Consider the following 27821-nt stretch of genomic DNA (forward strand, 5'->3'; position numbering starts at 1 on the left):
CAAGCTGTGCGACGCGCCGGGCCTCCTCGCCTTTGTGCCATCCGGGTCTCTCGCGCGAGCGATTTAGTCTGAGGCGAAGCTTCGGAGCGGCCGGTACTGTTGAAAGCGACAAGTGGAGGCGCCGCTCTAGCGGCCGGGACTCTGAACTATGGCGGTAGGTACCGAATCTGAGTTTAACGCCAGGGATATTTTTCTACGACATTCCAAGGAGTGGGTGAACGGCTCCCAGAGCCTTGTTCATGTGTATGTGTGTGGACAAAATGGCGCCGCGGCCTTCTTCTGCGCCCGCCATCATGGCTGCCTGCTCTAGGGAGGGGGAAGTAAGGCGGTGTTGATGGGGGTGGGGAGCTGCAGGGAGTGCCTTTTTTTTCCAGAACTTTCCTCCTCTCTTCTCCAATTCTACGTTCCTTTTGCCCCGCTGAACTTCCTCCATTTTCGCTTATTCACCCTGGCTAGTGATTTATGCTAAGTTTTTTTAGGGCCTGAGAATTTGCAGTGGAGAAAGGGGCTAGGAAAGAGAAAGACGATCAGGAGTGGTCTCTGAAAAGTACTGGATCAAAAAGGTGGTGTCTGTTAAGGAATAGTGTGGCAGAAGAGAGCGACTTGTAGCGATTTTTTTTTTTTTGTACCGTCAATGAGATGTTTCTAGTTGTAAAATTTCAATTAGTGTTCGTCAGTGTAAGCCTTATTATTGTGTATTAACGAGCTAGGAAAGTATCGCTGAAAGGGAGTGAAAATTCAGCTTAAAAGGTTGTAGAACTACCAATTCTGACTGATGCGCGGTTTCCGAAGTGGCCCGTGATGTCATCAATTTGAAGTCCGAGAAGAATTATAGTTAAGTCTTGTCACTGACCTTGCTGCTTTAAATTTAAACCCTTCGTTGACCCAAGAGAAGCTGCCGTTCGTAAATTACCTATTCTGAACAATAAGCCTGCGTGTGTGTAAGATGCCCAATTCTGACGGATCCACAGTATTTTATGCTTACTTTTTTTATTCCGTTAAAAGGAAAATATAAATATTTTACATTCCTTTTTACTGACTAAAAAATTATATCATTTTCGGTAATAATTATGACTCTTAAACGTAGTGATAATTTTAAAGTTTGCTCTTCCCGATAATTGGAATGCCTGGTATTAGGCAGATGATTTTCTTCCTCTCCCTACCCCTCCAATATCTAGTTGATTGAGTTTGGACTCGTTGTTTTTACTTACTGTTTTCATTTGTTTAGTGTTTTGGGCCTCAGTATACTTAAAGAGTAATACTATTTTTCTTGGGTTGCAGGGTTTTTTTGTGTTTTTTTGAGACGGAGTTTTGCTCTTGTCCAGGCTGGAGTGCAATGGCGCGATCTTGGCTCACTGCAACATCCGCCTCCCGGGTTCAAGTGATTCCCCTGCCTCAGCCTCCCAAGTAGCTGGGGTTACAGGTGCCCACCACCACACCCGGCTGATTTTTTTTTATTTTTAGTAGAGACGGGGTTTCACCATGTCGGACAGGCTGGTCTCGAACTCTTGACCTCAGATGATCCACCCACCTCGGCCTCCCAAAGTGCTGGGATTACAGGCGTGAGCCACCGCGCCCGACCGGGTTCCAGTATTTTAAAAAGTGAATTCAAACATGTACTTCTGCTGTGCCTTGTTCAATAAAAAGACAGTCCCCTAGAGAAGTGGCCTAGTATTCAATCCAGTGCTTACATCCTTCGCAGTGGAAAAAGATTTGTCTACTATGTTTCGAGCCGTTATTAGAGTTTGCAACAAAATGTAAATGGTAAGAAACCAAAGTGGCTGCCTCGTAGAGCCAGTGCTGGAATAGAAGGCTGTTTTGCAGTTAACGTTTATGTGTACACATAGATTCGTACTAAATTAAAGCTTAGATAATTTCAGAGCAATTTTAATATTCAGTTGGTGGGTTTTTTCCTGGATACCTGCATTATGCTACTATAAAATATCCTCAGGGAAATAAAAGTTTTCCATGGCCTCAGTGACCACCTGTCATTCCTATCTGTTTAGTGTTAAGACGGTTTTTGTTGTTGCTCCGTAGTCTGTTTTACAGATGAAAATGGTTGATGTAAGTTTAGGTTAGCCTGTGTCACAGGGAGTTTTCTCTGTTGCCTAGCTTTGTGATGTTAAGCATAAAGTTAGATAAACCGTTGCCTGGAAATTGCCTAACTTTTCCATGCAAAGGTTGCTTTTGATTCTAGTCTTGTTCTCTGCAGAAGTAAATGGGATTGCCAGTAGTTAAGGAATTCTGTCTCTGACAGAAAGTGTCATGCACTGAGAGAAGTGATAGCGGTGCTTGAAATTTTTGAGATCCCTTCTGTTTACCAAGTGTAAGCTGTACAAACACTTAGCAAGTAGTAGATGAGTCTGAAATAGTCCTTAAGGAGAATGATGAAAAAAATCCAAATGTCCACTATTCACTTGAAAAATCAGAATCGTCCTTAAAAATACAGCATCATTTATTAGTAATAAAGACAGTAAAGAGATGGAGATGCAGTATCATTTTAAGCAAGTCAGCTGATGTTGCTGGATCTCATCTGTGAAACGACAAAGTTGAACTCTATTATAAGGGACGAAAACCTTTCGGCATAAAAATTTTGTGGTTCCAGAAGTCACCCAGACTGGAGAAATAAGTACGTATACAATATGCTGGCATGAGAGCCTCCCTGGGAGTTACTTTCTTTTATTTCTTACTGTTCTTTTTATACCATTGTTAGAGGAATAACATGTAATTTATGTCTTTCACCTCATAATTGAACTGTAAAACCTTTCTTTTTTTAATTTATTGTTTTATTCCCTAAGTCTAGCATTGATTTTGGCACATTTTTGACCCTCAGTAAATACTTGTTGAAGTAACCCGACTTCTCACAACTTCATTTGTTAAAATGCAATACACCCATTCATTGTACTTGATATTTGGTATTCATTTTCTGGACTAATTTTCCTAAAGGAGGAAGTTCTCTAATGTGATTCCTTCTGCTGAAGACTATATCGATTCCCTCTTTATTCAATCCAGATTCCTTCTGATGTTGTGAAAAGTCCATAAACTGTTTCTGTAAAGGGCTGGATAGTAAATATTTTTGGCTTTGTGGGCCATGTGCAGTCTCTGTCACATTCTTTCCCAGACTGGAGGGGCAGTAGTGCAATCTTAGCTCACTTCAACCTCTGCTTCCTGGGTTCAAGCCATTTTCCTGTCTCAACCTCTTGAGTAGCTGGTATTACAGGCACACCCCACCAAACTCAGCTAATTTTTGTGTTTTTAGTAGAAGCGGGGTTTTACCATGTTGGCTAGGCTGGTCTTAAACTCATGACCTCAGGTTGTCTGCCCACCTCAACCTCCCAAAATGCTAGGATTACAGGCATGAGCCACAGCACTGGCCTTGTAAGTGCCTTTAGTTTTAACAGTTCACTCTTTACAGTGCTATTTACTGAAGTTATTTATTAAATATGCCTAAACTACTTTAAAAAAAAATGTTAAAAGCATTCCTAGCTCAAGGCTATACAGAAACAGGATGAGGACCATAGCTTGCCAACCCTTCCTAAGTAATCAATTCCCCAGGTGTATCAATTATTTTATTTTCATATTATCTTCTCTGGTCAGTTAGCCAACCATTGTCTACCTTCCGCATTAGTTGAAACTTGTAAAATTTATATTGTAATAATTACTTACAAAATGCTTTAAAGCAGAAACAACTTAATGTTTTCATAGCCCAGAGCACATGTGAGGAGAGGCAGACCATATTTTCCAGCAGCACTGTGCCAAGGGGCTGTTTTCATTAGAGGGTTATGACATTAAGATGAGGTTCTCACTTTGGTAAGTTAATTTTCTGTTTATTATTTTATAATATTTTTAAGGCATTCTGTTTTAAGATTTTACGGTCTTGAGTATCTTTAGGCTTTAACAACTCATTTTTGATTGATGTGTATGCTAATTTAAAAGTATTGGTAAAGTCAGTTAAATGCATTCACACATCTGAAAAGGACTGTATTTTCTCTGCTTGAATGCTTATTGGAAATACTTAGAGCCCTTATTCCTCCCTCACTCCACCCCATGTTTTAAAAGTTATAAAAATAATCGTTAGAAAACTAAAGCTACAGGCCGGGCGCGGTGGCTCAAGCCTGTAATCCCAGCACTTTGGGAGGCCGAGATGGGCGGATCACGAGGTCAGGAGATCGAGACCATCCTGGCTAACACGGTGAAACCCCGTCTCTACTAAGAAATACAAAAAATAGCCGGGCGAGGTGGCAGCGCCTGTAGTCCCAGCTACTCGGGAGGCTGAGGCCGGAGAATGGCGTGAACCCGGGAGGCGGAGCTTGCAGTGAGCTGAGATCCGGCCACTGCACTCCAGCCTGGGCTACAGAGTGAGACTCCGTCTCAAAAAAAAAAAAAAAAAGAAAACTAAAGCTACATCACTCTAAATATGTAGGTCTCGCTTAATTATCAGGTTCGTCATTTCAAGTCATTCAGGCTTGCTAGTGTATAAAGCATATTTAGCTATTTGGAAAGCAGGCATTCTGATTTATTGATGAGGGGGACTGGGACTATCTTCCCTTCCTTTGTCCCTCTTTTAAGAAATTGAAAACATTTAAAATGTAATTAAGAACTTTAATCATTTGTTTTTAAACTTTTAGGCTAGTGATACAGAACGAGATGGACTAGCCCCAGAAAAGACATCACCAGATAGAGATAAGAAAAAAGAGCAGTCAGATATATCTGTTTCTCCTAGAGCTTCAAAACATCATTATTCAAGATCACGATCAAGGTCAAGAGAAAGAAAACGAAAGTCAGGTATGAATTCTTAGAGGTGGTATATGAGCATTTGTATAAGATATGTAGACCTGTTGTATAAGAAGACATACGTTTAGTTTGTTGGCCGGGCGTAGTGACTCAAGCCTGTAATCCCAGCACTTTGGGAGGCCAAGGCAGGCAGATCACCTGAGGCTGGAAGCAAAAATAGAAAAATTGACACAATCTCAGCCCAGTGCAACCTCCATCTCCTGGCTTCAAGCAATTCTCCAGCCTCAGCCTCCTGAGTAGCTGGGATTACAGGCATGCGCCACCAAGCCCAGCTAATTTTTGTATTTTTAGTAGAGACAGGGTTTTGCCATGTTGGAACATATCAAATATAATTCAACCTGTTTATTTTCTTTCGTTTTTCTTTTTCTTTTTTTTTTTTTTTTTTTGAGACGGAGTCTCGCTCAGTCGCCTAGGCTGGAGTGCAGTGGCGGGATCTCAGCTCACTGCAAGCACCACCTCCCCGGTTCATGCCATTCTCCTGCCTCAGCCTCCTTTGTAGCTGGGACTACAGGCGCCTGCCACCTCGCCCAGCTAGTTTTTTGTATTTTTTAGTAGAGACGGGGTTTCACTGTGTTAGCCAGGATGGTCTCGATCTCCTGACCTCGTGATCCGCCCATCTCGGCCTCCCAAAGTGCTGGGATTACAGGCGTGAGCCACCGCGCCCGGCCGTTTTTATTTTTCTTAATGGCTTACCTCTCTCTACTAAACCCCCTTATGAATTTGCTGTAGACTCGGAAACTAGATGGGGGGTCAGAATGTATGTAAAATACTAAAAGTCTATGACTGTTTAAAAGATGTATCTAAGCTGCTTTATATCCTGGTTTGCTCAGATTTCTTGATTTGTTTCACATTTGTATTGTATTAATGTAGAATAATCCCACTTGTGCCATAAAAAAATTAGTCATTGGAAGAAGACTAATGGGAGTGATTTCTCTCCAGTGTTGAGTTTTTTGAGATGAGATGTTTCTCCAACTTTGTTTATGGTGAATATTTTTGTGTGTATTCACAGATAATGAAGGAAGAAAACACAGGAGCCGGAGCAGAAGCAAAGAGGTAATTAACACTTTGTAGTGAATAGGTACTTTAAAATACTTATAAAGTGTCTGGTAGAAAGATTTGTATGAATATAAGACATTTGTCAAGGTAAGTACCAAACTTGAAATTTAAAAGGTTTATTGGGTTATAAAATAAGCATGACTTTTATTCATCATTTTTGAAGAAGATGTTTATGTGAAAAGTACCTTCAAAACCTTAACTTTATTATATTGTGAAAATACTCACAATAAAAATTTCATATGAAGAATATGATTGGTTTTTTTAGGCCTGTCACACAGAGCTTCCATTAATTCGAGGTCCCGAGTCTCCTGGTGCCTGAGAGTTGCTCAGGATTTTTAAACAGCAATCATCTTTACATAGCAATACCCTATATATCTGTGGACTGCTTTTTCTTTATGAATGATAAGAGGAGTTTTTTCTTTTGCAAACTAGTTCAGTTTCCCTAATAGTATTGAATTTTGAAATAAAGGTTTGAGTGAGGGACAGCTGAAAAGGTGGCGGTGACACCAAAACTTGAGGAAAATGAAAGACAACAGCTCTATTGCAGAGGAGTTACTTGTTCACCCACCTGAGAAGACAGGAATGAGCCAATAAGGAAGAGTAGAAGTATTAGCCAGAAAGGAAGAAGAGTTGTGGGGGCTGGGCAAGGGACTCCTAAAACAAGTGTGGGCAGGGACTTCACCTCTTCCCCTAATGGAAGCTCTGTTAAATTTTTAATTTAGGAGAGTTTTTGTGAAAATGACTATTTTGTTTAGCTCACATGATAACATTTCTATAATAAATCATACTCAGCGTGCTAATGCGCGAAGAGACTGAACTGAAGACGCTGCAGACTCAGATAGCAAAATAATAAGCCTACTTCATGATAAGGTAACTATTAGTCATTCAAACTCCTATTTCCCTTAAATATATCTTAAATCAGTTAAGGGTTTTAATGTTTTTTTTTTTAAATTAATAGTAATGTTATGTTTGAAAAACTGGTTTGAAATAAACTTTAAAACCTTTAGAAGTTTAACCACTTAAGACTTTTCCAGTCTGCCTCTTTATAGCAAAACCAAGAAAAATTTCTTTTCTAAGCTCATATAGAGAACTGGCAATGAAACTAAAATTTAGTTGTGTCTCCAGGTCTCTTATTTTTCTACAAATAATAAATTACATACTATGATGATTTTCAGCTGTATCATCATGCATGTTCCAAAATGATTGGCCAAGTTTTATTTTTAAGAAACATTAATCGTGAGTGGAAAGAAACATGCTATGGCCTTTTGGGAAACAGTAATGTCTTATTACGGTGGAAAAGTAGTAGCCTGGGCATCAGAAAAACATGGGATATAGGTTCAGCTCACCCATGTAGCTTTGTAACTTTAGATCTTAGTTGTTTATAAAATAAAGGGATTAAGTTAGAGGATATGAGTTTCCTTCCAGATTTAAAATTTAGTGATTCAGAGATGTCTAGGATTTTAAGTTTTAGCTACAAGATGAATTTGACAGATCTTCCTGTAGGGAACTGTAGTATGTAGCACTTCTACTTTGGTATTTGGTAGGATGAGACTTGATTATGCAGTTAATTTTAGCTGAGTCTCTGAATGCACATGTGAAGGCCTTGGTCTTTTTAAAGTATGGGGGCAGTATGTATTGTGTAGTGGCACGTGGATTAATTGTTATACCTAGTTTGGTTTCTTTAAAATTAAAACATACAGTTGCCATTTCTACCCTAGGTACATGAAATGTAATACTCCTCCAAGCCTGTTGGGATACTGCAAGATGAAAAGTGATTCCTTCACAGTTTAGACATTGGGAGGAAAATCAAGAGCTATCTTTTAGAGGATGTAGCGGGCAGTATAACTATAAAAGGGACACTGCATCTCTGTGTAAAATAATTTGAAATTATAGAAAATAATTAGTACTTAGTAATAATTATACTAATTGAAATGCGTTTCTGGTGCACTTTTTGTGTCATTATCTCCATTACTTAATATTATGTACTCTGGATTTAGTAGTTGATGTATATACATGGTCTGTATTCTTTTAGATAAACATAAGGGATTCCTCTTTTGTCTGGCATAATGACTTTTCAATATTTCAACTTTAAAAATCATTGTTTCTATTGTAGTATTGAAAATATTTTGGGGAGGAACTACATTTTGGGTGTTTATAGTAAAAAAAAAAAATTAGTAATTACATCTGCAACATTTGGGTGATGTGAAACTAGATCATTTTTTTTTATTTGCCACACACTCCTAAGGTTACTAATGTTGCATCACAACATTTTTTGTCTACTGATACCCATACTAACTCTCTTTGTTGCACTATTTTCCTGAAAGAACCAACTTCTTCTTAAAACAGGCAAGAAGACATGAATCCAAAGATAAATCCTCTAAGAAACACAAGTCTGAGGAACATAATGACAAAGAACATTCTTCTGATAAAGGAAGAGAGCGACTAAATTCATCTGAAAATGGTGAGGACAGGCACAAACGCAAAGAAAGAAAGTCATCAAGAGGCAGAAGTCACTCAAGATCTAGGTCTCGTGAAAGGTAAATCATTTTGTATTATAATTTAGTATCTTCTAACAAGATTTGAGTTACGTAAAGTTTCTCATCAACCCAGCAACACCCAAAAAAAAAATCGTAATTAGGGAGTTTTTCTTGTTCGTTTGTTTGGGTTTGTGGTGTTGTCGTTGTTGTTTTCCTTTGGGCTTTGGGCTTTGCTTTCTCGTCATGCAAAAATGGTTTCCAAAAATGGGGGATAAGGGATGACTACATCTCAACTAAGTGCCTAGATTTCTTTCTTTTTTTTTTAGACGGAGTCTCGCTGTATTGCCCAGGCTGGAGTGCAGTGGCATGATCTCAGCTCACTGCAACCTCTGCCTCCTGGGTTCAAGCAATTCTCCTGTCTCAGCCTCCCAAGTAGCTGGGATTACAGGCATGTGCTACCATGCCTGGCTAGTTTTTGTATTTTTAGTAGAGATGAGGTTTCACCCTGCTGGCCAGGCTGGTCTCAAATTCCTGACCTCAGGTGATCCACCCACCTCAGCCTCCCAAAGGGCTGGGATTACAGGTGTGAGCCACCACACCCGGCCTAGATTTTATTTTTTGAGATGGTCTCTGTGTTGCCCTAACTAGAGTGCAGTGGTATGCTTTCAGCACACTGCAGCCTCTTGGCCTCCAGGGCTCAAGTGATCCGACCTCAGCCTCCTGAGCAGCTGAGATCACAGACATGTGCCACCACAGCCAGCTAATCTCTTCGTATTTTTTGTAGAGCCGGGTTTTGGCCATGTTGTGGAGGCTGTTCTCAAATTCTTGGGCTCAAGCAATGTGCCGGCCAGCCTTGGCCTCCTGAAGTGCTGGAATTTCAGGAGTGAGTCACTCTGTCCAGCTGAGATTTTTAACCACTTAATCTGTCTGGCACTGAAAAAATCATATTGTTAAACTGTGTGGGTTAAGCCACTAAACAGTCCTTTTGCGTCATTGATGTGATGTAGAAGGTGTTTGCTGCTAGACTGCAATCTAGATTTTTTTGATGTTGGAGTATAGATAAAAAGATTTTTGAGAAACTGGATCACAGCTCAAATTTGTGAATGGTTTTTGGTGGGGTATTTTTTGGAGAATGCTGTGGGGGGGTGTGTGGTATCAGACTAAAATTTTCAGTAGATAAGTATTAAGCTTTGTAACTACTGCGGGAAGAGTATTAAATGGAAGCTTAAATTTGGTAAGATGCATTGAACACTTTTGACATGTTAATAGCTTTAATATGTTCTAGGACAAATTATCAAACAAAATGAAGGGTTCATTTTTAGTTTATTTCCTTTGAAAATGTCACATTTCTGTAAATAATATAGTGCAGTTACTTGCTTGTCTTAATTGTGTTACTACAGATAACTAATTCATGATGGATATAAGTGAAACAGCACAACTCTTAATTACAAATTTGTGTACTGTAATTTCAGACGCCATCGTAGTAGAAGCAGAGAACGGAAGAAGTCTCGATCTAGGAGTAGGGAGCGGAAGAAATCTCGATCCAGAAGCAGAGAGAGGAAGAAATCAAGATCCAGAAGCAGGGAAAGGAAACGGCGGATCAGGTCTCGTTCCCGCTCAAGATCAAGACACAGGCATAGGACTAGAAGCAGGAGTAGGACAAGGAGTAGGAGTCGGTAGGTGACTATCATCCTGAATAAAATTTAATAGCACCCTCAGAGAGTCCATTTATCTTCTCAATAAGAGAATATTAAAATAGTGGGTCAATTTTATTTATAGATTATAGTAAAATTATTTTAGTCATTACCTAACATATGAAGAACAGACCTAGCCACTTGAATAGCATTCACAAGTATTCTCGTGTGGTTGATAAATCTCGCGAAATGCAGGTATGAGTAGGCCTATTAAAATCCAGTTGTTGGCTAGATGTAGCGGTTTACACCTGTAATCCCAATGAGGCGAGCAGATTTTTTGAGCCCAGGAGTTGAAGACCAGCCTGGGCAATATGGTGAAACCCCATCTCTACAAAAGATATGAAAATTAGCCTGGCGTGATGACACACACCTATTATCCCAGCTACTTGGGAGGCTGGGGTGGGATAATCGCTTGAGCCCAGAAGGCAGAGATTGCAGTGAGCCAAGATCATGCTATTGCACTCTAGCCTGGGTGACAGGAGTGAATCCTGTCTTAACAAAAGAAATTCAGTTGTGTTGAATTGTGTTGCATACTTACACTTTGCTATATGCTAGAACTCTTTGTCTGCGTTAGCTCATCTAGTTCTCAGAAGAACCATGTTGAAAGGTAAGTCTATCATGCTTAAAGACGTTTAAGAAATTTGCCCCAGAATTCCAAAACAATATCATTAAGTGCTAGAGCCAGGACCAGGTTTCAGATATATCTAAATGCAAATTTCATCCATGTGCTTAACCCACTGTATTGTGCAAACTACCTCAGATTTTGTTTGTAAATGAACACAATTTAGATTATCTTGATTGGTGGGAGGAGGCTTTGCGGAGATAGGAAGTGTACAATAAAGAGCACAGGAGGAAAACTAATTATAAATGTTCTTCAACGAATGCATTATTCTCTGCTTGTTTCATAAGACAGTAGTATACTATTTTGTTAATTGCAACTTAGGTCAATGTATGAAAGATTGAAATACACATTTAAAAAGGGACCTGTGCTTAATACAGTAACTTGGTTTTTATGATTTATCACTTGTTTGATCTTTATTAAATCAGTATGAATTTTTACTCAGTGTTTCTAGTTTGTAGTAGTTTACTAATTTGAACCTTACCAATTAAGAAATTTTTTTTTAAGTGCTTTTTTGGTCACTGACGTCTAGTTTTTTTGTTTGTTTTGAGACAGAGTCTCACTCTGTCGCCCAGGCTGGAGTGCAGTGGCACAATCTTGGCTCACTACAACCTCTGCCTCCTGGGTTCAAGCGATTCTCCTGCCTCAGCCTCCCGGGTAACTGGGATTATAGGCACCCACCATCATGCATGGCTAATTTTTGTGTTTTTGTGGAGACGGGGTTTCACCATATTGGCCAGGCTGGTCTTGAACGCCTGACCTCAGGTGATCCGCCCGCCTCAGCCTCCCAAAGTTCTAGGATTATAGGCATGAGCCACCGCACCCAGCCAGACATCTAGTTTTTAGTGGTTAATAACTTTTTATTTTTGAAAAATATCTACAAATTCACTATAGATGAAAATATGTAGGAATGATTCCTGTGGTGTACATATTGACCTACACGAGCACAAAATGACTAATGTATAAGGCTAGCTTTTGCAACATTGGATACTTTGCAAAAGATTGGAAACAGCCAGATGCGGTGGGGCATGCTTGTCGACCTGTGTACTCTGGAGGCTAAGGCAGGAGGATCACCGGAGGCCAGGCTGGGCAGCATGGTGAGAACCTGTCTCTTAAAAACGGTTGAGGGAGTTGGAAACAATTGTTTCCAGTGAGTTCAGCTGTAACAGAGAAGTTTAAATTTTTTGCATCTCAAAATGTAAATATTTTTGTATCGTTGCGATTTTTGTTGAACTATGTAAATATAATTGATTTCTTATTAACAAAATAGTTATGACTCGGCCATAATTTGACATATGAAATATGGTTTACTACAGAGATAGAAAGAAGAGAATTGAAAAGCCGAGAAGATTTAGCAGAAGTTTAAGCCGGACTCCAAGTCCACCTCCCTTCAGAGGCAGAAACACAGCAATGGATGCACAAGAAGCTTTAGCTAGAAGGTGTGTATATTTCTTAATTCATTTGTTCCTGTTCACCTTTAAATAAATGCTCAATTGTGTAGATAAGATGAATGCTTTCACTAAGAGAATGATTTGCATACTTAAATCTGATAATACGGGGGCATATTTGTGATTTAGAACTATGTAAATAGTTTAATTCTCATCTTAAACATTTGCACAACTAAAAGATTGAGATGTCTACAACAATTTCTGTGTTTTTCTTCGTGATTTGACTGATTTCATTTTTCTCAAAGTTAGACTCCCAAATATTTTCAGTTTGCATTTGAAACTTTTTTCTTGAGTCTTAAATCTGGTTCAAGAACTATTATTTTCTCATCTAAGATGACTTTTCCTTTACTTTTTGTTTTTCTCCCTCAAATAGACAAAATACCTGAAACAGTAAGTAAAATTTTGTCAATATTATTATTTTGAAGATGGCAAATAACAGATAATACATTATAAGCCAATTTCTTTGATCTTGTAAGTTTTATTCCTGATAACTATGGGAGATCATTGTGTTTTTGGTGGTTTTTTTTTTTTTTTTTTTTTTTAATTTTCTGCTGTTTCGGCTGGGTGCAGTGGGTCACGCCTGTAATCCCAGCATTTTGGTAGGCCAAAGTGGGCGGATCACTTGAGGTCAGGAGTTGGGAGACCAGCCTGGCCAACATGGTGAAACCCTGGCTCTATTAAAAATACAAAAATTAGCTGGGCATGGTGGCGGGTACCTGTAATCCCAGCTACTCTGGAGGCTGAGGCACAAGAATTGCTTGATCCCACGAAGCAGAGGTTGCAGTGAGCCGAGATCGCACCACTGCACTCCAGCCTGGGCAATAGAGCAAGACTCAGTCTCAAAAAAGACACACACACACACACACACACACACACACAAATTTTCTGCTGTTTCAAAGATGAGTAATGGTGCAACCACACACAGCGCTGCTATGTATTGAAATCTGCAAAACTATTCAAAGAACTGCCTCATAGAGAGGCAAAAACTAAGATGAAATCCAAGCACTTGTTTGCAGCATTTCCCATATTTTGAAAAATAGACTTTGTAGATTTTGATTTTTTTTCTCTCTTTACATAATTAAGGTGTTTTGTTTTTTGAGACAGGGTCCTGCCCAGGCTGGAGTGCAGTGGCACATGATGACGGCTTACTGCATCCTTGAATTCCTGGGCCCGAGCAATCCTCCCACCTCAGCCTCTCAAGTAGCTGGGATCACAGGCATGCCTGCCTAATTTTTGTATTTTTTGTAGAGAAGACGGGGTCTCCCTATGTTGCCCAGGCTGGTAACACAGTGTAACCTGATGTGCTGCCCTGGGAACCCAGCCTGACAGAAACTGCAGCTGAACAGCAGCAAAAGTGTGAGCTCACCCCTTCTTTCCATTCACCTTAGTGAATGGTATTAATTCCAAATCTTCAGTGGACATTTTAATGCAACCAGTTGTAGTCACTCATATCGTCTTTCTGAAACTAGTATCAGTAGATTAGGATTTAATTTATACTGGATTGTAATTTCATTAACTCTGACAAATATTTTTTAAGCCCTTAAGTTATTTACTTGAATGCCGTAAGTCTAACCTGTTTGCGTTTTTGGATTTTTTTAAAGTGAAGCTGTTAATAGCATCTAACATTTCATTGACATAGACTATTTGGTGATCTTTCAGATAAAGTTTTAAATGTAGTCCTTTAATTTCAGAATATCAGATTATTTACTACCTTGAAATGTGGAGAATTTTTTTTGTTAATAAGAAACTACCACGTATAGACCTTTTATATTGGTTTCTTTTTTGGTCTTAAATGTCGGGATTTAAAACTGTTTAGGAAATAGATTTCAGATCTGTGACCTACTTTTTTAATTTTATTTTTATTTTTATTTTTTATTTTATTTTATTTTTTTTTTTTTGAGACGAAGTCTCTCGTTATGTTGCCCAGACTGGAGTACAGTTGTGCGATCTCGTCTCACTGCAACTTCTGCCTTCTGGGTTCAGGCAATGCTGGTGCCTCAGCCTCCCAAGAAGCTAGGATTAGTGATGCGCATCACCACACCCAGCTAATTTTTGTTTTCTTTTTAATAAAGAAGGGTTTTGCCATGTTGGCCAGGCTGGTCTCAAACTGCTGGCCTCAAGCAATCCTCCCACCTTGGCCTCCCGAAGTGGTAGAATTACAGGCATGAGCCACCTTGCCTACATTTTATTGTTACTCCTATAGACTTCTATTCTCAAGGACAAAATCAAGCCTATGCTATGCCTTCCATGCATATGTGCTTACAGCTTGTTAAATTTCTTTTTTTTTTTTTTTTTTTTTTTTTTTTGAGACGGAGTCTTGCTCTGTCACCCAGGCTGGAGTGCAGTGGCCGGATCTCAGCTCACTGCAAGCTCCGCCTCCCGGGTTTACGCCATTCTCCTGCCTCAGCCTCCCGAGTAGCTGGGACTACAGGCGCCCGCCACCACGCCCGGCTAGTTTTTTGTATTTTTTTTTTTTTTAGTAGAGACGGGGTTTCACCGTGTTAGCCAGGATGGTCTCGATCTCCTGACCTCGTGATCCGCCCGCCTCGGCCTCCCAAAGTGCTGGGATTACAGGCTTGAGCCACCGCGCCCGGCCTAAATTTCTTTTATGTAAATTTGAACAATTTTTTTTTCCTTTTTTTTGAGATGGAGTCTTGTTGCCCAGGCTGGAGTGTAGTGGTGTGATCTCGGCTCACTGCAACCTCTGCCTCAGCCCCCCGAGTAGCTGAGATTACAGGCGCCCACCACCACGCCCTGCTAATTTTTTGTATTTTTAGTAGATGCAGAATTTCAGCATGTTAACCAGGCTGGACTCCAACTCCTTACCTCAGGTGATCCACCCACCTCAGCCTCCCACAGTGTTAGAATTACAGGCGAGAGGCACAGTGCCTGGCCAACTTAACAATTCTTAAAGCAAATCCAATTTACTACCCCTGCCTTATATTACCCATAGTGCCCCAGAACAAAAACAAGTTTCCTCAATCCCGTCCCCTTTATACCACATTACAGAGGGCATTAGTGGCATTTGGCTTGATTGATAAATCAGGGAATCCTTATGAAGTAAAGAACTTTCTCTTTCAGGAATTCGTTGTGAAGATAATGTTACTTGTTATTTGCTATATTTGAGTAAACTTAACATATAGCTTGTTTAGTGTGTGAATTCTCGTTAGCGAATTTAATGAGTATGCACACTACTCATTTAATAGAGTGAATAGAATGAACAAGAATTCAGTTTTGGGCCGTGCACAGTGGCTCACGCCTGTAATCCCAGCACTTTGGGAGGCCGAGGCAGGCGGATCACAAGGTCAGGAGTTTGAGACCAGGCTGACCAACGTTGGTGAAACCCCGTCTCTACTAAAAATAAAAAAATTAGCTGGGCATGGTGGTGCGCGCCTGTAATCCCAGCTACACAAGAGGCTGAGGCAGGAGAATCGCTTGAAACCGGGAGGCAGAGGTTGCAGTGAGCCAAGATCGTGCCTTTGCACTCCAGCCTGGGCGACAGAGCGAGACTCTGTCTCAAAAAAAAAAAATTCATTTTGTTTTGGGATGAATTTGTGTTTCACGTTACCACTTCCTTTGCAAATGATAAATTTCTTCAACTGCTAGAAGTAATTTCCTAATTTAGAGAAGTTTTCCTCCCATTTTATTAGATTACACAGAATGGCAAGATTTGCTTGACCTTTTAGTTTTGACTTTTTGATTTTTATTAAATTGAAGACTTCACTAAGGGCTGTTTAATATAAAAAATTATCTGAATGTCTTGATTGGCTGGCTTGTTCTCCCTCAAGAAACATTTAGATAATTCTGTAAATTTATTTACTACTTACCATGCTCTAAAATTTACTCAGCTTTCAATGTTACTTGCAAGATGTAATTTCTTTTCACTTGTTAATTGGAACTGCATATAAAAACTATGCCCATTTCTGGCTAGTCAATTCAAAAATGTTTAAAACCACTGTTGTTGTGTTCTTCAAACGTAACTTATACTATCTTAAGAATGATTGCTTTTTCTTCACATACGGGTTATCAGTAGCCGAGGGATGCTAAAAATTTAAAATTTTATGGAAATTGGCTTGTCTCTGTACATGCACATATAGGGAGATATATACATAATGGTTTTATATTGTGTTATTTTAAATTTATTGAAATTATTTTTGCAGGTTGGAAAGGGCAAAGAAATTACAAGAGCAGCGAGAAAAGGAAATGGTTGAAAAACAAAAACAACAAGAAATAGCTGCAGGTAATTTTTTTTTTTTTTTTTTTTTTTAATTCTTTTTTAGTCATCTCGATTTGAGCTCTTTCAGGTTTTTTTGTTTTTCAGACAGGGATTTGCTCTGTTATTCTGTGATCCTCCCACCTCAGCCTACCAAGTAGCTGGGACTACAGGCCCACATCACCATGCATGGCTAGTTGTTTTCTTAGTTACTTTTTGTAGAGAGGACCTTTCGCTGTGTTGCCCAGACTATTGTTGATCTCGGGCTTAAGCAATCCTCCTGCCTCAGCCTCCCAAAGTGCTAGGATTGCAGGCATGAGCCACTGCGCCCAGCCTAAGTTTGACATGCTTTCTGTAGAAAAATTGAAAAATATAGAAAATAATAGGAAGAAAATCACCTATGATTCCTACTTCCCATCAGTACACTGTAAAAGTTTTAGTGTTTTCTCACTTAAGTGTTTTGTAGCTTGTTTCTGATGTGGTCCATGTGGATAATTTTTGTTGATAAGTTGGTAATGAGTATTTTTGTTCATGTAACACTGTAGTCATCGCAACAGATTTTTTTGTTGTTGAGACGGAGTCTCGCTCCATCGCCTGAGGTGGAGTGCAGTGGCGTGGTCTCAGCTTACTGCAACCTCTGCCTTTTGGATTCAAGTGATTCTCCTGCCTCAGCCTCCCGTGTAGCTGGGACTACAGGTGCGCACCACCACGTCTGGCTAATTTTTGTATTTTTAGTAGAGACGGGTTTTAGTAGAGACCATGTTGGACCAGGATGGCGTCGATCTCTTGACCATGGTGATCGCCCGTCTCGGCCTCCCGAAGTGCTGGGATTACAGGCGTGAGCCACCACACCCGGCCCCAGATATCTTTTACCATTTTGGAAATGCAGTTTGTGCAAGAAAGTGAACTGATGTGAAATACGTATTTCTCTTTCAAGAAATCAAGTTTTTAGACATAACAAACATGGCAGATTTTGAAAAGTATCAGGCCTGGCTCAGTGACTCACTCCTGTAATCCCAGCACTTCAGGAGGCCAAGGCAGGTGGTCAGGAGTTCAAGACCAGCCTGGCCAACATGGCGAAACCCCCGTCCCTGCTAAAAATACAAAAATTAGCCAGGCGTGGTTGCATGCGCCTATAGTCCCAGCTACTCGGGAGGCTTGAACTCAGGAGGTAGAGGTTGCAGTGAGCCAAGATCATACCACTGCACTCCAGCCTGGGTGACAAGAGCGAGACCCTGTCTCGCAAAAAGCAAAGGAAAGAAAATTATGACGAAGAGCTTACTGTTGATTTGGCATGAAATTTAATCTGGAAGATGGTTTTTTGTTGTTGTTTACATTCCTGGTAAACAGTAGCGCTTATTTGAAACTCCAAAGGTTTACAAATAGCCATTTTGTTTTTAATACATCATTACAATCTTTCATAACTCTGGTTCCCATAATGTTGGTAAATTAGAACTTTTTAAGGTTATATTCTGGACTGACAAAAATAGGTAATCAGAGGTGTCTTTGTTTACAGAGGACTGCCTCAATCACAGTGGAAATACCGGGGCTTTATTGAACAACTTGGCCTTAGCATAATACCTGCATACTGTTCTTTTTTTTTTTTTTTTTTTTTTTTGGAGACGGAGGCTCATATTGTCGCCCGTATTGGAGTGCAGTGGCACGATCTTAGCTCACTACAACCTCCACCTCTGGGGTTCAAGTGATTCTCCTTCCTCAGCCTCCTGAGTACCTGGGAGTGTAGGCGCCTGCCACCACGCCCAGCTAATTTTTTTGTAGTTTTTAGTAGAGATGGGGTTTCACTATGTTGGCCAGGCTGGTCTCAAACTCCTGACCTTGTGATCCGCCTGTCTTGGCCTCCTAAAGTGCTGGGATTACAGGTGTGAGCCACTGTGCCCAGCCTTACCTGCATACAGTTTTTCAGATATTTGATGTGATCATCAAACAAAATGTCCATGAGAAGATTTCATAAATTTAAAAAAAATGTAAGGTTTTATTTTTTTGTGATCATACCTTAAAGACACTAGTTCATTTCCACCGAAATCATACCTCCTTACTATTTGCAGAATTCTCTGTCCTCAAAGTAAATAAATGGGTTTTTGTTTTGTTTTGATAACGGAGTTTCACTCTTGTTGCCCAGGCTGGAGTGCAATGGTGCCATCTTGACTCACCACAGCCTCCGCCTTTTGGGTTCAAGTGATTCTCCTGCCTCAGCCTCCCGAGTAGCTGGGATTATGGGCATGTACCACCACGCCCAGCTAATTTTGTATTTTTGGTAGAAACGGGGTTTCTCCATGTTGGTCAGGCTGGTTTTGAACTCTCAACTTCAGGTGATCCGCCCACGTTGGCCTCCCAAAGTGCTGGGATTACAGGCGTGAGCCACCGCGCCTGGCAATAAATGGTTTTTAATGTATATCAAGGGTTTATGCAGAAATATGTCCATTGATAAACACAGTAAGTGTTTGCTAAAAACTTACTTGTGAGCTAATACACAGTCATTTCCTTGTATTTTGTGAAAATCCTGCCTTTTTGCACATTCATAGCGTTTTATAAATCATTTGTTAATGTAATTTGGAGATTTGTTTATGTTTTAAAAACCATTTTTATATCTTTTTCAAGCAGCTGCCGCTACTGGAGGTTCTGTTCTCAATGTTGCTGCCCTGTTGGCATCAGGAACACAAGTAACACCTCAGATAGCCATGGCAGCTCAGATGGCAGCCCTGCAAGCTAAAGCTTTGGCAGAGACAGGAATAGCTGTTCCTAGCTACTATAACCCAGCAGCTGTGAATCCAATGAAATTTGCTGAACAAGAGAAAAAAAGGAAAATGCTTTGGCAGGGCAAGAAAGAAGGGGTAAGTTCTCTTATTCTGCTCTTCTATCATTTATTCCTAATTAGTAATTGCTTAGAAAAACAAATTTGGATTGAAAAAGATTACTTTGGGCTTACCTTTCTAAGAACCTTGGATGGCCAGACGCAGGTGGCTTATGCCTGTAATCCGAGTACTTTGGGACACTGAGGCAAGCGAATCTCTTGAGATAAGGAGTCCAAGACCAGCCTAGTCAACATGGCAAAACCCTGTCAGTACTGAAAAGAAAATTTAAAAATTAGCTGGGTGTGGTGGTAGGCTGAGGCAAGAGAATCGCTTGAGCCTGTTATGCACCGGCTACAGTGAGCCAAGATCATGCCACTTAGCCAGGCGTAGTGGTGTGCACCTGTAATCCCAGCTACTTGGGAGGCTGAGACAGGAGAATTGCTTGATCCTGGGAGGTGGAGGTTGTAGTGAGTGAGTTTCCAGTGAAACTCCATCTCAAAAAAATGAAAATAAAAAAATAATGCCACTGCAACGTCAGCCTCGGGCACAGAGTTGAGACCCTGTCTCAAAAAACAAAAAGCAGGCCGGGCGCGGTGGCTCACACCTGTAATCCCAGCACTTTAGGAGGCCGAGGCGGGCGGATCACAAGGTCAGGAGATCGAGACCACAGTGAAACCCCGTCTCTACTAAAAATACAAAAAATTAGCCGGGCGCGGTGGCGGGCGCCTGTAGTCCCAGCTACTCAGGAGGCTGAGGCAGAAGAATGGCGTAAACCCAGGAGGCGGAGCTTGCAGTGAGCCGAGATCGCGCCACTGCACTCCAGCCTGGGCGACAGAGCGAGACTCCGTCTCAAAAAACAAAACAAAACAAAAAAGCTAGGATAGTCTTATTTGCCAGTTGTTAATACCAAAATAAAACATAATTGATGGAAGTCAAGCTTTCGAAGAAAACTAATATTACGTAGTATTAAGGAAAAGAGACTACTTGGTTTAGGATTTTTCATAGATTATGAGGTACTGGTTTTTGTTTTATGTTTTTTAAACATTATTTGCAATGACAAATGACATTAATTGCAGATGGCATATGCAGTTGCAAAAATTGCATGTGAAAAAAGACCTATGACAGGAAAAGAATCCATTTTTTTTATTTTTGAGTCAGGGTCTTGATCTTGTCGCCCAGGCTGGAGTGCAGTGGCGTGATCTTGACTCACTGCAACCTCTGCCTCCCGGGTTCAAGCAATTCTCCTGCCTCAGACTCCTGAGACCCTCCTGGGTCTACCGGTGCCCACCACCACGCCAGGCTACCTTTTTGTGTTTTTAGTAGAGACAGAGTTTCACCATGTTAGCCAGGCTGGTCTCAACCCCCTGACCTCAGGTGATTTGCCCGCCTTGGCCTCCCAAACTGCTGGGATTACAGGAGTAATAACCAACCTCTTGGAACCTCTTGCTTATATTTCTTTGCTTTGTGGTTTCCTTTTTTTTTTTTTTTTGGAGACGGAGTCTTGCTGTGTAGCCCGGGCTGGGGTGCAGTGGCCGGATCTCAGCTCACTGCAAGCTCCGCCTCCCGGGTTTACGCCATTCTCCTGCCTCAGCCTCCGGAGTAGCTGGGACTACAGGCGCCTGCCACCTCGCCCGGCTAGTTTTTTTTTGTATTTTTAGTAGAGACGGGGTTTCACCGTGTTAGCCAGGATGGTCTCGATCTCCTGACCTCGTGATCCGCCCGTCTCGGCCTCCCAAAGTGCTGGGATTACAGGCTTGAGCCACCGCGCCCAGCCCGCTTTGTGGTTTCTTAAGTCTTGAAGTAATTAAACTTACATTGATTGAATGCCATCCATGCTGTTTGTTTTTTTCATTGAGACATTGTTGAGATATTTCATGTCCTAAAAAATATATTTAAATTTTACATGTTTTAAAGTTTAATGTTTCTTAACAGGACAAATCCCAATCTGCTGAAATATGGGAAAAATTGAATTTTGGAAACAAGGACCAAAATGTCAAATTTAGGAAGTTGATGGGTATTAAGGTGAGTTTCAAATGTGCCAGGGAATCTTTGCAGTAGCTGTTAGCCGTCCTGCACTAATCTTCCCTCATTTTCTTAGTTCTGATCTTTGCTCAGGTGTCAGTGTTTGAGTTCTTTCCCACCACCTTTTGTAAAACAACAAGCAGTCCCATTCTGAAACATTCCTATCTTCCTTACACACACACTTAGTGAGAGAGACGCAGTCTTGCTCTGCTTGCTCTGTCACTCAGGCTGGAGTACAGTGGTGCAGTCATACCTCGCTGCAGCCTCAAACTTCGGGGCTCAAGCAGTCCTTCCACCTTGGCCTCTCAAAGCCCTGGATCACAGTTCCAAGCCATTGCGCCCAGCCTCCATCCCCATTTTCTATTTTGCTTTCCTCTGTGGCATTTATACCCTGACTACTTCTACATACTATGTTTTTTCCAACCTACTAAACCGAAGTTAACTTTGGTACACCCTGCTATATTCCAGACCTAGAAAGAATATTGCTTTGTACTATGGAGGTGTTTAATAATGAATGGAAATTAAGTCATCAAGATCAAATACACATCCCAAAAGTATATATTTTTTTGTTTTGGTTTTGTTTTGTTTTGTTAGTAGAGACGGGGTTTCACCACGTTGGCCAGGCTAGTCTCGAACTCCTGACCTTAGGTGATCCACCCATCTCAGCCTCCCGAAGTCCTGGGATTACAGGCATGAGCCACACTGTGCCCAGCCAAAAGTATGATTTAATAATAGTGTCAGCCTAGCTCACACCTGTAATCCCAACACTGGGAGGCCGAGGGGGGCGGATCCCTGAGGTCAGGAGTTCGAGACCAGCCTGACCAATATTGTGAAACCCCATCTCTACTAACAATACAAAAATTGGGACTGGGCGTGGTAGCTCATGCCTGTAATCCCAGCACTCTGGGAAGTCAAGGTGGGCGGATCATGAGGTCATGAATTCAAGACCAGCCTGACTAACGTGGTGAAACCCCGTCTCTACTGAAAATACAAAAATTAGCTGGGCGTGGTGGCGTGCGCCTGTAATCCCAGCTATTTGGGAGGCTGAGGCATAAGAATTGCTTAATCCCGGGAGGCAGAGGTTGCAGTGAGCCAAGAATGGCACCACTGCACTCCAGACTGTGCAAAAAAATAAATAAAAAATAGTGTCAAGTGAGAGAATATTTATCTCCATCTGAATTCACTGTAATGTTTTATGTCTGATCTTTAGAGTGAAGATGAAGCTGGGTGTAGCTCAGTTGATGAAGAAAGTTACAAGACTCTGAAGCAACAGGAAGAAGTATTTCGAAATTTAGATGCTCAGTATGAAATGGCAAGATCACAGACCCACACACAAAGAGGAATGGGTTTGGGTTTCACATCTTCAATGCGAGGAATGGATGCAGTTTGAAAATGATGACACTTGTAAAGTTTGGGACTTATAGACTTCTTGTTCTGATGTCAGGTCCTTGTTCACCAAACAGCTAGCATTCTAGCTTGCATGGGTGTTGCATTGACTTTAATTTATTGAAAAATACAAATTTTTGTAAATATCAGATCAGTGATACTGGTGTTAGTGTTGTAATCAGGTTAAACCCACTTCCATTAAACTTGACAGGACTATAGAAGGACAATATTTTTTAGTTCATGAATTCTACTTTTCAAATATATAAAAGCTGCAGGTGGGGATAAAATCTCATACATGGATTTTTTCGTGTCCGCTGTCTTGTGTACTTTTGTACTTAACCTTGTACAGTTATTTTCATCTCTTGAAACATGAAAGAAATGTTATGTAGATGTTCTTTAGAAGATCTGGCCATTTGGTACATAATCCAGCACAGATAAGCTGGGTGGTGATGACAATAAAAATGGTTTTCTCAAAACTGGTGTTAATTTAAGTTACCTGGGATGTTTCTTTGAATTTGTTTTATGGTTTCTGTAGCATTTGGCAATTGCTGTTAGAAAACACTAGCTAGAAATCACCCCCACCCCGGCCCTTTTTAAGGCCAGTTAACTATACTACAGGCAATACCATGGTGAGCAAAAATGTAAAAGGTGGGAGGAGAAAACTTATTAAAATAGTATGTTTTCCTATTATAAGGGACAGACTTGGTATTCAGTGTTTGTCAAATATTACATGTGTTATTCAGGAAATAGATTAATGCATTAAAGGGATGTAAGCACTTTTATTTTAATAAAGTGCCTTATGACAAGTTCTTTGTATGCTTTTTGCTCATTATCCCTTTGGAGTCTTCTCCAACATAGACTATAAAATACTAAAATATTAGAAAAATTTTTTTCATTTTTGTTTTTGAGACAGGGTCTCGCTCTTTTGCCTAGGCTGGGTGCAGTGGCACAATCTCGGCTCACTGCAGCCTCTGCCTCCCAGGTTCAAGCAATTCTTCCACCTCCGCCTCCCAGGTTCAAGCAATTCTTCCACCTCCGCCTCCCAGGTTCAAGCAATTCTTCCACCTCCGCCTCCCAAGTAACTGGGATTACAGGCCCACCACCACGCCCAGCTAATTTTTGTATTTTTAGTAGAGATGTTATTTTACCATGTTGGCCAGGCTGGTCCCGAACTCCTGACCTCAGGTGATCCACCCTCAGCCTCCCAAAGTGCTGGGATTACAGGCGTGAGCCTCTGCACCTGGCCTAGAAAAGGTTTTGTTACTAGATTGAGCATAAATCTGAAACTAAGGGGTAGAGGAGCCCTGCAAAACTTTTACTTCGTTACAACAGAGTAATAAGGTTTGGCTTTCCTTTGGAAAACATCACAGTATGAGAGCACATTACAATCAGGGAAGACTATAGGAATAAGATTGACAGCCTTATTTTAAAAGTTGGAATTAAGTCCTGCCAACTTGCTCATTAGGTATATTTTTCTTATACATGAAAATCAAGTGATGGGGTGTTTTCTTTATGCTTTCTGTCCTAGGCTGGAGTGCAGTGCAGTAGGCTCCCCGGGGCTCAAGCAGTCCTCCCACCTCAGCCTCTTCAGTAGCTGGGACCACAGGTGCTCACCAACACACCTAGCTTGTTTTTAATTTTTTGTAAAGACAAGGTCTTGTTACGTTGCCCAGGTTGGTCTTGAATTCCTGGCCTCAAGCAGTCCTCCCACTTCAGGGCTCCCAAAGTGATGGGGTTACAGGTGTGATCCACTTCACCCAGCCAGATTATAAGATTTTTAATATATTTTAATAAACCTGGCCGGGCGCGGTGGCTCAAGCCTGTAATCCCAGCACTTTGGGAGGCCGAGACGGGCGGATCACGAGGTCAGGAGATCGAGACCATCCTGGCGAACACGGTGAAACCCCGTCTCTACTAAAAAAATACAAAAAAACTAGCCGGGCGAGGCGGCGGGCGCCTGTAGTCCCAGCTACTCGGGAGGCTGAGGCAGGAGAATGGCGTAAACCCGGGGGGCGGAGCTTGCAGTGAGCTGAGATCCGGCCACTGCACTCCAGCCTGGGCGACAGAGCCAGACTCCGTCTCAAAAAAAAAAATAAAATAAAAAAATAAAATAAAATAAACCTTTCGTTTTCCCAGAGCACAGTAATTCTATGGGAAAATGGCTTTTCACCGTGTTTCAGCGACAAATCTAAGCCTTCTAAGGAAACAACACTATGGATCCTTCATTTTGTGATCATCACATTTTTCAATTAAGGTCTGTCTTTTCAAATCAGTAGTATTAAAAATGTTCATGACCTTGTAAGGCAGTGTGGACACAAAAGCTTCCTGTGTGTCTACAGTTATTTTAGGAGCTGACCATACATAATGAGTGTTACAGCCTGTCCTTTGCTCATCTAGAACAGCACTGTCCAATAAAATACATATGTGCATCTATGTATATTGGTCCAAGTGATCTTCCCACCTCATTCCCCTGAGTAACTGGCACCAAAGGCCCATGACAACATACCCGGATAATTTTTTAGAGGTGGGGTTCTCAAGCTGTTGGCCAGGGTGGTCTCCCACTCTTGACCTCAAATGATCTGCATCGTCTCAGCCTCCCAAAGTGCTACCTGGGATTCAGGCGTGAAGCCACAGTATCTGGCCTAACAGTAATCTTTTATTTCAGTTTCTTTTTTGAGTAGCCAAATGCAAATAATTAAAAGATGAAATTACAGTTGTCCCTTGAACAACATGGGTTTGAACTTTCAGGGTCCACTTACATGCAGAATTTTTTTCTTTTTTTTTTTTTTTTGTGAGAGTCTGTGTTGGCCAGGCTGGAGTGCAGTTGCGTGATCCCAGCTCACTGCAACCTTTGTCTCCTGGATTCAAGCGATTCTCCTGCCTCAGCCTCGTGAGTAATTGGGATTACAGGCACCCACCACCATGCCAGGCTAATTGTTGTATTTTTGGTAGAGACGGGGTTTCACCATGTCAGCCAGGCTGGTCTCGAACTCCAAGGTTACACCATGTTGGCCAGGCTGGTGTTGAACTCCTGACCTCATGATCCGCCCGCCTGGGCCTCCTAAAGTGCTGGGATTACAGGCGTGAGCCATTGCGCCTTGCCTTGTGGATTTTTCAGTGAAAGTAAACCTGGGAGGTGGAGGTTGCAGTGAGCCAGGATCGTGCCACTGCACACCAGCCTGGGTGACAGAGTCAGACTGTGTCTCAGTAAAATTTCAAAAAATTTAAACGGCCAGGCATAGTGGCTTATTCCTGTAATCCCAGTATTTAGGGAGGCAGAGGCAGGAGGATAGCTTTAGCTCAGAAGTTCAAGACCTGCCTGGGCAATACAGGGAGATCCCGTTGTCCACAACAAAAAAAATGTAAAATGTGTAAATGACTTCCCGATGTTGTGAATGGAGAGAGGCTTCCTTAAGGGCCTTTGAGTACTGCCCTAGTAGTGTTCCAGCCTCATCTTGCTCCACTCTCCCTTTTCACTCAACATGGTGGTTCTTATACCTAAGACTCTTCCTTCCATCCTCCCATGTGCCCACCCCTAACTTTGCCCATTCACTGACTTCCTCACTTCACTGACTACCACAGACCAGAGTGTTTGTTAAATATTCATAACTTCCTGTGTTTTTCACCTTTTTTTCTTATTTTATTTATTTTTTGAGACAGAGTCTCGCTCTGTCTCCCAGGCTGGAGTGCAGTGGCACGATTTCGGCTCACTGCAACCTCTGCCTCCTGGGCTCAAGCGATTCTCCTGCCTCAGCTTTCTGAATAGCTAGGATTACAGGCGTGCGCCACTACACCTGGCTAATTTTTGTATTTTTAGTAGAGACAGGGTTTCTTTATGTCGTCTCGAGACGTCGTGCTCGTCTTGAGCTTCTGACCTCGTGATCCGCCTGCCTCGGCCTCCCAAAGTGCTGGGATTACAGATATGAGCCACCACGCCCGGCCCACATTTCTTTATGTGATGAATATCCATCAACATCCATCTCGACCCAAGAACATTTATAATTATGGGGTTTTTGTTGCTTTTTGTGGACTACAGCCTTTGTGAGAGGAGGAATTACTCTATTGTGGTTACTCTTGCATACTCAAGTCCTAGACAAGTGCCTGGCCCATTGATGGTGTAAATAAATAATGTGATTGAATGAACAAGTGATTGAACAAGAGAAACCACAGAAAGCCTCAACAGACTAAAATAGTCGAATCTAGCTAATCTTACATTAAAAACGAAGCAAGCTCAATAAACTAACTTGTATCTACAACAGTCATCTCTGTAGCAAAGCTGGAGTTTCTTATTCTCTTGTATATTTATTTTTATTCAGTTCCCTTTCAGGCTATGGAGTTCCTTATTCTCTGGTGTGGCATGCACACCAGAATCTGTGAGGAAGCTATGCGTCGTGCTCTGATTTTTCAGCCTTAGTTACCTAATAGGAACATCTCATACTGGTTTTTGTTTTTCTTTTTCTTTTTGAGACAGGGTCTTGCTTTGTCGCCCAAGCTGGTGTGCAATGGCGCCATCTGGGCTCAATGCATCCTCGACCCCTTGGGTTCAAGGGACCCTCCCGCCTCAGCCTGCCGAGCACCTGAGACTACAATCGCCCAGCTAATTTTTATATTTTTTGTAGTGTCTGGGTCTCGCTCTGTTGCCCAGGGTGGTCTCCAACTCCTGGGCTCACGTGATCCTCCCGCCTCGGCCTCCCGAATGGTTGGGATTACAGGCGTGAACCACCGCCCCCTGGCCCCATATTGCTTTAGCGCATTCTGACCTACTCCGGCTTTCTTCGCGTTTCAAAAAGCACCAATCCCAGGATGCAATGCAGACAATGAGTGCCAGTCGCTTAGAAACCACACGTCCCAGCATGCCATATTCCGGGCAATCGCTAGCCCCGATAGGCCCCGCTGCATTCTGGGAGTTGTAGTCTCTAGCGACTGGCCCCGCCCCGTGTGCAGCTTTCGCGGCCTGCGTCTGGACAAAACCCTAGCGGGTGGCTCCGCGCGGCCAGAGCTCTGGAGAGTGGTGGCGCCTTCCAACCTTCGTCCCCCAGCCCTGGTGGCCGGCTCCGCCTCTTCTCGAATCTTTTCCACAGCCCAAAATGGCGGCGGAGGTGTATTTTGGCGATCTAGAGCTGTTCGAGCCGTTCGACCACCCAGAGGAGTCGATTCTGAAGCCCGTTCACACTCGCTTCAAGGACGAGGACGGCGACGAGGAGGACGAAAATGGGGTCGGCGACGCGGAGCTACGGGAGCGGCTTCGGCAGTGCGAGGAGACCATCGAGCAGCTCCGCGCCGAGAATATCCTTCCCGC

At 41.8% G+C, this 27821-nt stretch overlaps 2 protein-coding genes across 7 annotated transcripts in view; both read left to right on the forward strand.

Annotated features, from left to right (window-relative positions):
* LOC105494297 (arginine and serine rich coiled-coil 2) lies at positions 1–23328 on the forward strand. 5 transcript variants are annotated; one of them, XM_011762602.2, is made up of 10 exons: positions 1–154; positions 4629–4785; positions 5804–5847; positions 8197–8387; positions 9800–10003; positions 11957–12079; positions 16249–16328; positions 18921–19153; positions 21047–21136; positions 22347–23328. In XM_011762602.2, exons 1-10 carry the CDS (start codon positions 149–151, stop codon positions 22524–22526), a joined length of 1308 nt encoding a protein of 435 aa, XP_011760904.1. In that variant the 5' UTR covers positions 1–148; the 3' UTR covers positions 22527–23328. The 5 variants fall into 5 exon arrangements, with proteins under 5 accessions (XP_011760904.1, XP_011760915.1, XP_011760925.1 ...); XM_011762613.2 differs by having other exon boundaries at positions 18924–19153; XM_011762623.3 differs by lacking the exon at positions 4629–4785 and adding an exon at positions 6643–6720 and having other exon boundaries at positions 15–154; positions 8175–8387.
* A 4117-nt stretch (positions 23329–27445) lies between these two features.
* The window catches only part of LOC105494319 (zinc finger CCHC-type containing 8), a 33930-nt gene continuing 33554 nt past the window's right edge, over positions 27446–27821 (forward strand). The window contains exon 1 of one of the 2 annotated variants that reach the window (XM_071070898.1): positions 27446–27808. In XM_071070898.1, coding sequence (XP_070926999.1) covers positions 27610–27808 — 199 coding nt within the window. In that variant the 5' untranslated portion in view covers positions 27446–27609. The remainder of the gene's footprint in view (positions 27809–27821) is intronic. The other variant, XM_071070899.1, reaches the window with a different exon arrangement.

Source organism: Macaca nemestrina, chromosome 10 (assembly GCF_043159975.1).
Source record: "Macaca nemestrina isolate mMacNem1 chromosome 10, mMacNem.hap1, whole genome shotgun sequence".
Lineage (NCBI taxonomy): Eukaryota > Metazoa > Chordata > Mammalia > Primates > Cercopithecidae > Macaca > Macaca nemestrina.